Source organism: Oncorhynchus nerka, linkage group LG20, assembly GCF_034236695.1.
Source record: "Oncorhynchus nerka isolate Pitt River linkage group LG20, Oner_Uvic_2.0, whole genome shotgun sequence".
In the NCBI taxonomy this organism is placed as follows: domain Eukaryota; kingdom Metazoa; phylum Chordata; class Actinopteri; order Salmoniformes; family Salmonidae; genus Oncorhynchus; species Oncorhynchus nerka.
The window spans coordinates 62114121-62128557 of NC_088415.1; the positions used below are offsets into that span (position 1 = coordinate 62114121).

Consider the following 14437-nt stretch of genomic DNA (forward strand, 5'->3'; position numbering starts at 1 on the left):
AGAGGTTGAACAGGCTGGTAATAGGGGTTGCGACAATGGCGGCGGATAGTTTCAGAAATAGAGGGTCCAGATTGTCAAGCCCAGCTGATTTGTACGGGTCCAGGTTTTGCAGCTCTTTCAGAACATCTGCTATCTGGATTTGGGTAAAGGAGAACCTGGAGAGGCTTGGGCGAGTAGCCGCGGGGGGGGGGCGGAGCTGTTGGCCGAGGTTGGAGTAGCCAGGCGGAAGGCATGGCCAGCCGTTGAGAAATGCTTGTTGAAGTTTTCGATAATCATGGGTTTATCGGTGGTGACCGTGTTACCTAGCCTCAGTGCAGTGGGCAGCTGGGAGGAGGTGCTCTTGTTCTCCATGGACTTATAACCTGCAGCAGTACACACTGGAGGTAGGATGCCTTATAACCTGCAGCAGTACACACTGGAGGTAGGAAGCCTTATAACCTACAGCAGTACACACTGGATGTAGAAAGCCTTATAACCTACATCAGTACACACTGGAGGTAGGAAGCCTTATAACTTACATCAGTACACACTGGAGGTAGGATGCCTTATAACCTACAGCAGGACACACTGGAGGTAGGAAGGCGTATAACCTACAGCAGTACACACTGGAGGTAGGAAGCCTTATAACCTACAGCAGGACACACTGGAGGTAGGAAGGCTTATAACCTACAGCAGTACACACTGGAGGTAGGAAGCCTTATAACCTGCAGCAGTACACACTGGAGGTAGGAAACCTTATAACCTACAGCAGGACACACTGGAGGTAGGAAGGCTTATAACCTACAGCAGTACACACTGGAGGTAGGAAGCCTTATAACCTGCAGCAGTACACACTGGAGGTAGGAAACCTTATAACCTACATCAGTACACACTGGAGGTAGGAAGCCTTATAACCTACATCAGTACACACTGGAGGTAGGAAGCCTTATAACCTGCAGCAGTACACACTGGAGGTAGGAAGCCTTATAACCTGCAGCAGTACACACTGGAGGTAGGAAGCCTTATAACCTACATCAGTACACACTGGAGGTAGGAAGCCTTATAACCTGCAGCAGTACACACTGGAGGTAGGAAGCCTTATAACCTGCAGCAGTACACACTGGAGGTAGGAAGCCTTATAACTTACATCAGTACACACTGGAGGTAGGAAGCCTTATAACCTGCAGCAGTACACACTGGAGGTAGGAAGCCTTATAACCTACAGCAGTACACACTGGAGGTAGGAAGCTTTATAACCTATAGCAGTACACACTGGAGGTAGGAAGCTTTATAACCTGCAGCAGTACACACTGGAGGTAGGAAGCCTTATAACCTATAGCAGTACACACTGGAGGTAGGAAGCCTTATAACCTGCAGCAGTACACACTGGAGATAGGAAGCCTTATAACCTGCAGCAGTACACACTGGAGGTAGGAAGCCTTATAACCTATAGCAGTACACACTGGAGGTAGGAAGCTTTATAACCTATAGCAGTACACACTGGAGGTAGGAAGCCTTATAACCTATAGCAGTACACACTGGAGGTAGGAAGCTTTATAACCTACAGCATTAGCAAGGGCCCTAATCGAATACTCTTAAAATGCATCCTTCTTTCTTCTACACTACCACATTTCTAATGATTAATATAACTGGACAATACAGACATGTTGTCTCAGCAATATGCTTCATGATTTCAGGTGTTTTAAGAGCAGTATAGAGGATACATTTATTCATAACTGGGTTGCTGCTACAGTACGTGTGTGACTGTGACCTGTAGTGAATGTAAACATTACTTTTCTCTTGTTTGTCTGCCACAGACCAAAGGCACATACGACTTCAAGCTGCAGTCTTTCGAGTCATACTCTGAGTTTGTCCATTACACCATGACGGAGCGCTCTTCCAAGACCACGGTGTCCATTGGCTTTGCCGTGCCGGGCGTGGCCGAGTTCGGCTTCAACTACGCTGACTCCAAATACTCCAAGTCAGAGAAGAAAATACGCCGCGCCTCTAGGAAGGTGAGAGTTGTCCATCAGGGGTCTGTTCAGAAGAGAGCATCATTACAGAATGTTCCCGATAGAAATGCATTGTGTAGAACAGATATGATTGTCTGTCTTGTATAATAGGGAACTGAGCCGGCTCTATTTATTACCGGTACATTTCTATCTGCAATGTTCTGAACAACACAAAGGCACAATTCACCCCAAAATCAACGTTTTGGGTCATTCACAGTCAGTAACCAAGCCCTCCTGACACGCCCCTTTGCCCGCCACCCCTCCACAGGAAAACAGCTTTGTCCAGGCCAAGGCAGAGCTGCAACTGGCCCGATACATCCTGAAGTCAGAGGATCTGATGCTGCACCCGGAGTTCTTCCTGCGTCTTCGTGCCTTGCCCCAGTCCTACAACTACGGAGAGTACAGACAGATCTACAGAGACTATGGCACCCATTACATAACAGAGGCTACCCTGGGAGGAGACTACGAGTACACGGTCATCCTGGACAAGGAGAAGCTGGAGAAGACAGGTGACCGACGATGCTTTGCTATTCCATACAAAGAGGCTAGTGCACTGCGGGGCCTTAGGGTGACATTTCACAGCAGCTACCCATGGACAAATGAAATAAAGTACCATATCACAATGGTAGTAGTAATACTCTACTATATCTCCACTCCCATTTTAGATTACTCTCTGGAAGCCTACAAGAACTGTGTGCAGATAGGTCTGAAGGTGGGGGCCAACATCAAGGGAGTGTATGTGACTGTGGGGGTCGAGGGAGGTGGTTGTGATGGTCTGCTCAATGAAATGGGAGGTGAGGAGTGGATCTAGATCACCGGCAACACGGGTCTCTCTTTCTGTCTCGTACTGTAGAACAAATAGCCATTTCCTCCTCCTCTTTAACTGTCTCTATCTTCCTCTCTCTCCGCGCCGTCTCCCTCCTCCTCTAGAGGACACAGTGAAAGGCAGCATGGTGGAGGACTTTGTCGCGGTGGTTCGGGGGGGTGACAGTGAGTCCATCACCTCGCTGGCTGCCAAGAAGCTGCCCACGCCACAACTGATGAGACTGTGGGGAGAAGCAGTGCATTACAACCCTGACTTCATCCGCAGCGTGGTGGGAATGCGGTCTCTCTCTCCATTTATCTCAGTCTCTTTTGTATACACTCCCTCTCATTCTACACCCACATGAAAAAATACTATCGTATACTATGGTTAAATACTATAGTATTCACTGTAGTGTTTTTTGAATACTTTGCTGTAGTGTTCACTGTAGTGTTTTTTGAAGACTTTGCTGTAGTGTTCACTGTAGTGTTTTTGGCAGACTTTAGTCTATAGTCTGCAAAAACACTACAGTTAATGCTATAGTATTTACTGCAGTGTTGCAGACATGACTGTAGTATACTGTGGTGTTTACTGTTTACTGTAAATACTGTAGAAAAAAAAGTAGTGTTTATACTAAACAGTAGTAATTATTGTAGTGTTTATACTGTACAGTAGTATTTATTGTAGTGTTTATACTGTACCGTAGTATTTATTGTAGTGTTTATACTGTACAGTAGTAATTATTGTAGGGTTTTTGCAGACATTACTATAGTATTTACTAGAGTTTTTTCTTTGTATTATCTTTGGCAAAACTGTGGGGGTTTTGTCCTTAAAGAAAACTACTGGACAAAATACTGAAAGAGCAAATTTTCCATAATCTGTAAGTAGATATATAGGAAGTAGGTAGGTAGGTAAGTAAGTAAGTAAGTAAGTAAGTAAGTAGAACTGAGGTCTAAAGTGATAGTTCAGAGCTAATCTTTTTTATAACCTGTAGGGAACACAGTATATTGTCTATACTTAGGTTTTTCACTTACGGGTGGCACAAATTGGGATATGGGGGAGGGGAATGGACAGGCTATATGCAAATGTAATACTGTCGTGTAGTATAGTTTTCTTCAAAATACTACAGTTTACTACAGAATTCTATTCTCTTTCACTTCTCTTTAGCAACCTGGGACTTGTCCTTTCTATTTATCTCACTCACTATTTTACTCTTTATTTTATCACTCTCTTCATGCACCTCTCATTCTCTCTCTCTCTCTCTCTCTCTCTCGCTCTCTCTCTCTCTCTCTCTCTCATTCAGATTTCCCAAAGGTTCCTCTATAGGTGTCCTCTACCAGTCTGTCAGACTCCAGCCCTGAGCTGGTTGTGATGATGTTAAAGTATTGTTGTTGTTGTTGTTGTCTGTGTGACAGACGCGGCCGCTATATGAGCTGGTGACCGCCAGAGACTTCTCCAGCGCTAACTCGCTGAAGAAGAACCTGAGGAGAGCCCTGGCTGAATACCTGGAGGAGAACAGCTCTTGCCGCTGTGCCCCCTGCCGCAACAACGGACTGGCTGTTCTCAAAGGTAAACCACCTCCCTCCAGCCCCCTGCTTAAAGGACTTCCTCCCCGATCCAGCTATACTTTGTAGATTTGTGAAACTACGAAATATGATGATGATAGTGATGATGAGGATGATGTCTTCCTCTCCCCCCCCCCCCAGGCACCAGGTGTGAGTGTGTGTGTCCATCTGGCTACAGTGGACTGGGTTGTGAGATCACCCAACGACCAGGTCATTCTCTTAATTAAAACACAAACCTACACGATAAAAGCCTTCACCTGTAGCTTTGACATCTCTATTTAATTTCCACAATATTGCCATTTCCATGCTGTTGGCGAGGTTTAACCTTTTGAGCTTTGTCCCAAATAGATATAGGCATAGACGGCAGCTGGAGCTGCTGGGGTTCGTGGTCACCCTGCGCGGAGCGGTCTAAGACACGGAGCCGCCAGTGTAACAACCCTGCACCTAGCAGCGGAGGCATAGCCTGCAGAGGACTCCAGATGGACACTACTGATTGTTTCTGATATTGTCCCGGACTCTTGATTGAAATAAAGATAATTCATGTCACCCTTGGAAATGTGCCTGTGATATGTTTGCATTCTTGACTCTCTTATGACAAAATGATCTGTAATTTTCATCACAGGTACACTTCAAATATGACAGACAAAATTAGAAAAAAAATCCAGAAAATCACATTGTAGGATTTTTATTAATTTATTTGCAAATTGTATTACACAAATGCATGTAAGCCAATTGAGAAAAACTGAGGTGATCAAGCATAACAGAGAATGACTTTGTTTTTATTTCTAAACACAAACATTTTGGCCATCTTTCTCATCAGATCAGAAGATTTGGTAACATCCTTTACCCCTTAAACATACATCGTTGGTATTGACTCCCACTTCCTGCTGTAGTGATGAAATTGGTTGTGTCCCGTCTTTCTTATGACATCAGCAGCGTTGTTTCTGAGAGGAGGAGCCAAGGCAGACGGCGCCCCTGTCTGGCCGGGGGTTATCACATCACCGTCGGCGTGTCTTACTTCCTGACTGACAGGAAAACCACACGCTCCAGCAACTCCAGGTCTGTCCGTCGTGGAACCTATCAGACAACAGTATGGCAGGCTCTGTCTCATCCACTCTGCTATTGCTCTTCACTCAACGAAGTCTCAACACATACACTATACACATAAAACTATGTGAACACCACTACAAATTAGTAGATTCGGCTATTTCAGCCTCACGCGTTGCTGACAGGTGTATAAAGTCGAGCACGTAGACATGCAATCTCCATAGACAAACATTGGCGGTAGGATGGCCTTACTGAAGAGTTCAGTGACATTCAATGTGGCACTGTCATAGGATGCCACTGTTCCAACTAATCAAATCACATTTATTACATCAGCTGATATCTCAAAGTGCTGTACAGAAACCCAGCATAAAACCCCAAACAGCAAGCAATGCAGGTGTAGAAGCACGGTGGCTAGGAAAAACTCCCTAGAAAGGGCAGAACCTAGGAAGAAACCTAGAGAGGAACCAGGCTATGGGGGGTGGCCAGTCCTCTTCTGGCTGTGCCGGGTGGAGAGTCAGTTCTTCAAATTTCTGCCCTGTTAGAGCTGCCCCGGTCAACTGTACGTACTGTTATTGTGATGTGGAAACATCTAGTAGCAACAACAGCTCAGCAGTGAAGTGGTAGGCCACACAAGCTCACAGAAAGGGACTGCCGAGTGCTGAAGTGCGTAAAAATCGTCTGACCTTGGTTACAACACTCACTACCGTGTTCCAAACTGCCTCTGTAAGAAACGTCAGCACAAGAACTGTTCCTTCGGGAGCTTCCTGAAATGGGTTTCCATGGCCGTACAGCCGCATGCACACAAGTCTAAGATCACCATGCACAATCCCAAGTGTCTGTTGAAGTGGTGTAAAGCTTGCAGCCATTGGACTCTGGAGCAGTGGAAATGCATTTTCTGGAGTGATGAATCATGCTTCACCATCTGGCAGTCCCACGTACAAAACTGGTTCTGGCTTATGCCAGGAGAACGCTACCTGCCCCAATGCATAGTGCCAATTGTACAGTTTGGTGGAGGAGGAATTATGGTCTGGGGCTGATTTTCATGGTTCAGGATAGACCCCTTAGTTCTAGTGAAGGGAAATCTTAAAGCTACAGTATACAATGATATTCTAGACGATTCTGTGCTTCCAACTTAGTAACAGCAGCTTGGGGATGTCCCTATCCTGTTTCATCTAGGTCCATACATTTGTTGAGATCAGTGTGGAAGAACTTGACTGGCCTGCACAGAGCCCTGACCTCAACCCCATCAAACACCTTTGGGATGAATTGGAACGCCGACTGCGAGCCAGTCTTAATCGCCCAACATCAGTGTCCGACCTTACTAATGCTCTTGTGGCTGAATGGAAGCAAGTCCCCTCAGCAATGTTCCAAAAGCTAGTGGAAAGCCTTCCCAGAAGAGTGGAGGCTGTTAAAGCAGCAAAGGGGGAAGCAACTCCATATTAATGCCCATGATTTTGGAATGAGCTGTTAGACAAGCAGGTGTCCACATACTTTTGGTCATGTAGTGTACTAACCCACGCACAGTTACTGTAGTAAGGTGTGGCACTTACTGTCATCTGATGACAGATATAAGTAATTACAAATAATAGCACTCTGTTACACCCACCTTTCCTGAGGCTCTCTTCAGTGTGTGTGTATGTGTGTGCAGCACAAACAATAACAACTTTTATTTTGTGTGTCTGTGTGTGTCAGATGCATCCTGTTGTTCCCACTTATCATGACTGTTGATGACCCCTGACCTCTGCTTACCCCTGAGTGCCGTGGCCAACTCCAGGGATGGGTAGCAGCATTGAACACTTGTCCTGTCTCATCAGACTGGTCATCAAAGTCTGCCTGCCTACTTACCGTGAATTCCCAGTTCACTCCCTCATTTTGAAACAAAACATTATTTCAAGAATTCATGAAATTCATAGAAATGTATAGAGTCGAGCCAGGAATTTTCCTAGACAGGTCACGTCTGAAAAAACTCCCGGATCTAACTAAACTATAAAATCAGTCCATTTCCTGATCCTGATCTGTCACTTCCTCTTCCCTGTTTCGTAGATCTACTACATCACTTCCTAACTCTAACTTATGTCACTTCCTCCCTGTGTGTTCAGGTTCTGCTGCATCACCACTCGGTGGATGAAATCTCCTATATCGCCAAGGATACCCAGGCCTTCGACTACCACCGGGCCTTCGACTACGCCTCTGGGAAGGAGGGACACCACAGTTGGGATTGCGACACAAGTGTTTTGTGAACTGCGTGTGTGTCGTCTGGAAGATGAAAGTGTGTGCTCCTCTTCCTTCACATCCCTCCCTCTCCCTAGCAGGCAGAGCCCCTGATCGTTGACTTGCATGACCTCTTCACACTCATCTACGACATCAAGCAGTATGAGGAGCTGGAGAAGGCCAAGAAGGACAAGCAGTGTCACACACAGACACACACACACACCCACATGAAAACCACATTAAACATTTGGAGACATACGACTCAACAGATTGTATGCTTGTCTTGAGGTTGGTGATGTATATAGAAACTACAAGTTATCATTACTCATTGTGTATTTATCATTACTTTTATGACACGTTTTACTTTTCTATTTCTTTATCTCTGCATTGTTGGGAAGGACCCGTAAGTTAGCATTTCACTGTTAGTCTACACCTGTTGTTTAACAGTGAAATCAACTGTTTCTTTTTACATTTATCTCATTCAATTCCTTCACCAATCAGTTCAGAAAGAGCAAGCAAGCTAGTTGTTTACATGCGTGATGGACAGATAGCCTATGGCGCAAGATGCGAAATTTTGCGAATGCTCACCCTAGGTGGGGAGATAGCAGGAGGGGATTGAGGAGGAGGCTTGAAGCTCTGGGCATCTTGTTATGACATGCATTATCTGAATTAGGTCCACAGAATTATACCTAGGAGAAGCGGCTTAAATTGAAGAACTTTGAATGTCCTTTTAGCTAACAAGCTAAATAATAAATAAAAAATAAAAACACGTCTTACCTTTTTGTCGTTAATAAATCCAACGTCAAACGTGATAACTAGGCCTATAGGATTCTTAACTAGCATTAAAAAAGTTAACCCATTCTTCTCTCGCTAATTCAAAATCTCTCTCCCCATCTTCTGAATCACACTTGTAATGTCAGTACAGTAGCCTATGATTCAGAGGGGGAGGGGCAGGTACAGTCAAAGATTTCCAGCTTGCAGGCAGACATTGGAATACGTTTCTGAGTGACAGAGTGAGGTCTTTGCATAGGCTCTTGGTTGCGTTTTTTTGCCTGCTACGTAAAATAACGTTATTAACAGGTTCCCAATGCCTTTGAAATAACGGTTCTGTTCAGGAACAGTATGAAACACCCTGCATACCACTGCTGGCTTGCTTCTGAAGCTAAGCAGGGTCGGTCCTGGTCAGCTCCTGGATAGGAGACCAGATGCTGCTGGAAGTGGTGTTGAAGGGCCAGTAGGAGGCACTCTTTCCTCTGGTCTAAAAAAATAATAATATCCCAATGCCCCAGGGCAGTGATTGGGGACACTGCCCTGTGTAGGGTGCCGTCGTTCAGATGGGACGTTAAACGGGTGTCCTGACTCTCTGAGGTCATTAAAGATTCCATGGCACTTATCGTAAGAGTAGGGGTGTAAACCCTGGTGTCCTGGCTAAATTCCCAATCTGACCATCACGGTCACCTAATAATCCCCAGTTTACAATTGGCTCATTCCTCCTATTCCCCAGGTCGTTGCTGCAGATGAGAATGTGTTATCAGTCAATTTACCTGGTAAAATAACAGATAAATGAATGGATCACTTTCGTTCCTGTTATTTAATGTTTTTTAAAGCACAGTTTTCATGAATTTTTATGAAATAGACAAGTTTGAATCTTTAGCTGTGGTAACTAGTGAGAACACATTTAATGTGGTCAACTGGCTGGGACTTCCAACTTCATTGGCTTATCCCTCCTGATGACCCGGTTGGAGTCATGTCCAATCAGGTCATCAGGGCGAGGATCAGCCAACTGTGAAGAAGCACCATCGAGATAACGTCAATGGTGCTGCCCATGCCGTCACAGACGCTATAATGGCGCAGATACAAAGATGAGGCCCCCCCTAGGTTTCCATCCAATTAGCAGCAGATTTTCAAGCAAATATTCTAGAATGAAGAAAATATGTGCATTTTCCCATCAGTGGTATATTTCCACCGAATGGACTTGTTGCGGATAAAAAAAATAATTGTGTGATGAGGTTCTGCACACAAAATGTACTTTTTCACTTAAGTTTTGATATACCGAATACAAATCTAAAGTTCAACGTGTTTCCAATGCATTTTCAACTCTACTGATAGTTTTGTTACAAAAACTGTTGCGATAAGAAGCAAATGTGCATACTCTGGTCTTGAGACTTGCCCTCTAGCCAATAGCTCGCAGATACAGTGCGGGTATGCTGTGCGGGTTGTTTATTCTACATGAAGAGATTATTATGTATCTGCGGCAGTCAAACGGCAGTCAAGCATAGATCGTCATGTCACCAGAATCAGACCCTCGATATTTATCAGTGGTGAAAAAAGTACACCATTTTCATACTTGAGTAAAAGTAAAGATACCTTGATAGAAACTCAAGTAAAAGTGTAAGTCACCCAAGAAAATCCTACTTGAGTAAAAGTCTAAAAGTTTTTGGTTTTAAATATACTTGGGTATCAAAGTAAATATAATTGCTCAAATGTACTTAAGGGCTTGTAAGTAAGCATTTCAAGGTAAGGTCGACACCTGTTGTATTTGGCGCATGTGACCATTTTTTAATATATTTTTTGATTTGATATTAATTTGTATTTTTTTACAGATAGCCAGGGGCACGCTCCAACACTCAGGCATAGTTTACAAACGAAGCTTGTGTTTCGTGATTCCGCCAGATCAGAGGCAGTAGGGATGACCAGGGATGTTTTCTTGATAAGTGTGTGAATTAGATAATTGTCCTGTCCTGCTAAGCATTCAAAATGCAACAAGTACTTTAATTTTGGGTATCTGGGAAAATGTATGGAGTAAAAAGTACATCATTTTCTTCAGGAATGTAGTGAAGTAAAGATAAAAGTTGTCAAAAATAGTAAAGTAAGTACAGATATCCCCCAGAAAACTACTTAAGTAGTACTTTCAAGTATTTTTACTTAAGTACTTTACACCGATGGTATGTATTGGAATGTGGCAAACGTGACAAAACTGCAGTAATCCTCAAAATCTCGCAGAACAAGCAAATAGCTAGTTCTTACCAGCTGTCCAGAAGAGTACTATATCTTAATGCTAGCTGGGGAAGGTATCCACAATGTCCAGGGAAAAATAACCACCCCCCCAAACAAAATCACTTTTGCAACTTTTTGCTAATTTCTTGGAACAGCATGTCTGACTCTGAAACTGAATCTTTGAACAATGCTAACAATGATCCTGAATTTCGGGTCAATGCGAATGAAGCTGGACCTTTGGACAATGCTAATGACTCTGTAACCCCACAAGACTTCTCAGGGCTCCTGAAAATTGACCTACCACCAGCTAACCAGGGAGATGGCACTGAGTCATTTGCTTAGCTGGTCTCGTCGCCTTGAAGTAGGTGTACAAGCTATGTACAATCTGCCGGATGTGGAGTTGGACTCTGTGCTAGCATCAGTATTACCCACACAATTAGCTGATGCAGCATTCCTTTACTGGGACAACCTTTCACCAATCATTCAGAAGACCTTCAAGACCAAACAGAAGGAAGTCTTTGGCCCCAGGCAGTCTCTTCCATTCTTTCAGACATTTGTGAATGCTCGCCCTAGGAAGCCTGGTGAGAGCTTGGATGTGTACAGTGCTGACATCACTTGTCTGGTTCTGGAGGCCTTCCCAGACTATGACCACAAAGCACAAGAAGGGGAGAAGTTTTGCTGCTTTGTGGTCGGATTGGACCTTACCTTGCAGGTGAAAATTCATGAAAATGGATCAGAGGCGCTGCTCGTCGCAAGTCGCTGTGGAAGAGCACGTGCAGCTCTCCAACTACATGCTGAGAACCCACCAGTGGCACCGGCCAGAGACCAGGTTGCTATGGTTCGTTCTAATGACACGGATGAGAAGTTCCTTCATGCTGTGGAGCTGCTGACGCTCACTGTGAATGGCCTGAAGAGTCAGAGTGTTTGGGCTTCTAGGCCAACAGGACCTCCATCCCATCCAATAATTCTGCAAGAGGAGCATGTGGCTTCTCACCAGCCGTCAAGCTCAACATCCATCACAAGCCTACTACTCACCTGAACGACCGCCAGTACCGTCCTGCCTCTCCAGAGTACCGCCAAGTACCAGATACACATCAGGTGGAAGCTTCCTCTATCTTTGTCCACAAATGCTCCAATACGGGACCGGACCTATGGGAAGAGCAGCAGCAGGACACCATCCTGGCTGAACAAAAGGTCAGAAACCGCCTCATTGGCAGATTAATCATCGCAGGCCAGCATACTGACACAAATTCCATAGGCTGATATTCAACGTTGGTCAGCTCTGCTGAAAAATCTACCACCCAGCCTCAAAGTCAGTCATCTATCAGGTAATTGTGCCTCAGTCAATACTGGAAGATGTACTCCAAATCCTTTACTGTAACCCTTTGGCAGGCCATCTGTCAGCTGACAAGGTCTTGCAACATGCTCACCAACTCTGCTTTACTGGCCTTTCATGTTGAATGACATACGGGAATGGTGTAAACAGTGCATCCCATGTGACACCAAGAGGGCTCATACACCACACCTGAAAGCACCTATGAAGACAGTGGTAGCAACCAAGCCATTTCAGAAAGTCACGGCCGTCATTCTGGAACTGCCCTTCACCAGCCGAGGCAACAGATACGTGCTTGTGGTAAAGGATTACTTTTCTAAGTACATCAACCTCTACGCCATGAAAGACCAGTGCACTACAACTGTGGCCAAGTGTCTTTTCGAGAACTTTGTCAGGAAACACAGCACACCAGAGACATTGCACACTGACCAAGAACCTCAGTTCAAGGCTGACATTGTCCGAGTCATTGCCAGTTGCTGGGAGTTAAAAAGACCTGGGGCCTCATTTATGAAAATGTTCTTAGATTTATACTTGAACTTAGTCGAAAGATCACTTCTGACAGTGTGCTTACGTTCGATTCATAAAACATACTGAGCATAAAAAACCTTGCTTACGTAGTTTCTAAGAAGCCTGTTTGTAACTTACACACCTATGATCTATAAATCTCAAATTACCTTAAAATTGACTGCACATGCCCTTCAGCAGTCCGATGGTGCACTCCACAACCGACCTTGTTCTGCCATGCGCCAAATTGCAACTTAGGGGCTAAATCCGCACATAAATCTAACAGAACATTTATTGGGAGACGATTGCGATTTATAGGCCATGGATCATCATGCGCAAAAAAGTCATTCCGGTCTCCGAAAACTCTTTCCCTTCTAAAAGCATGGTTTTCAAAGTCTTCCAACGCAAGAACAGCCATGGTTACTTTTTTCTAATTTGACACACTATTTATAGAACATCGCATCCTGTTTTTAATTCAAAACACCTTGCGTCTGGCAATTAATTCCTCACAATTCCTTTAATTGATAATTCCTAACAAATTATTCATAAAGCTAATGCAAAGTTCACCACAGGCATGGATGCATATGTCCCAAACTGCAATACCACTACGTAACCAGCAGGTAAATCACTTACATCAAGTCTAGACTTTGCGTAGTGAGAAGATCATTTCCAAGTCAAAGTAAGGTTTAATAAATAACTACTTTTCTGCATAAGTCATACTTAAGATCAAAATTGATCGTAAGCCCGTTTTATAAATGAGGCCCCAGGACCAGCCCCTATCATCCACAATGTGATGGGATGGTGGAAAGATTTAATAGGACACTTATCAATCAGCTGGCCAAGACACTGCCCCAACAGCCTGGCGATTGGGATGAGTGCCTCAACCAAGTTGCCCTGGCCTACAACAGCAGCATTCACTCTACAACTGGTTTCAGCCCCTTCTTTCTGACACATGGTCGAGAAGGGAGAATGACAGTAGGGAGAATGACAGCCTCCACACAACGCCAGCAGATTATGTAGGTCAACTTACCCACAAGCTCCAGTCTGCCCTTGGATCTGCTGCACAGAACAGAGAACATGCTCAGTTACAACAAAAACACAACTACGACAAAAATGTCCGGCACATCCCCTACAAACCAGGAGACCTTGTGTGGCTTAACAACCCTATGACAGCATGTCACAAGCTTTCACCACACTGAGTGCCTTGGATCTACAGAAGAGGATCCTGGTGGAACCTACAGGATCAGGTAACTGCTGGACTAGACTACCGAGACGCAAGCAATCCACTACAACTGCTTAAGGTCATACACCTCACCTGTACCCCAATGTGCAAGAAATGAGCCTGTGGAACACTTAGCTGTACCTCCTCGAACTCCAACCCTAATGGCCTTATCAGGTGCCTTACTCTTCAAGCCCTCAAGACTCTGTGAGACATGGGAATGCAACTTACCTGAGCCGCCCCTGGATCCCCATCTGCCTCAGCAAATCCAGTCTCAGGCCACTAGTCAGAATCTCTCTGCCCAGCCCAGGCCGTTGGACACTGATCCAAGATTTTCTGGAGTGATGAAACCAAGATTGAACTCTTTGGCCTGAATGCCAAGTGTCACGTCTGGAAGAAACCTGGCACCATCCCTACAGTGAAGCATGGAGGTGGAAGCATCATGCTGTGGGGAAGTTTTTCAGCGGCAGAGACTGGGAGACCAGACGAGATGGTGGAAAAGATGAACGGAGTAAAGTAGGGAGAGATCCTTGATGATAACCTGCTCCAAGAGCACTCAAGACCTCAGACTGGGGTGAAGGTTCACCTTCCAACAGGACAACGACCCTAAGCACACAGCCAAGACAATGCAGGAATGGCTTCGGGACAAGTCTCTGAATATCCTTGAGTGACCCAGCCAGAGCCCGGACTTGAACCCGATCAAACATCTCTGGACAAACCTGAGAATAGCTGTACAGCAACGGTCCCCATCCAATCTGACAGAGCTTG

At 44.9% G+C, this 14437-nt stretch overlaps 1 protein-coding gene across 1 annotated transcript in view; it reads left to right on the forward strand.

Annotated features, from left to right (window-relative positions):
- Positions 1–4904, forward strand: part of LOC115102915 (uncharacterized) — a 42491-nt gene extending 37587 nt beyond the window's left edge. Inside the window, 7 exon segments of the mRNA XM_065006077.1 lie at positions 1797–1994; positions 2260–2500; positions 2657–2785; positions 2922–3085; positions 4209–4362; positions 4500–4568; positions 4707–4904. Of these exon segments, the coding sequence (XP_064862149.1) occupies positions 1797–1994; positions 2260–2500; positions 2657–2785; positions 2922–3085; positions 4209–4362; positions 4500–4568; positions 4707–4861 (1110 nt within the window). The 3' untranslated portion in view covers positions 4862–4904.
- The last annotated feature ends 9533 nt before the right edge of the window (positions 4905–14437 follow it).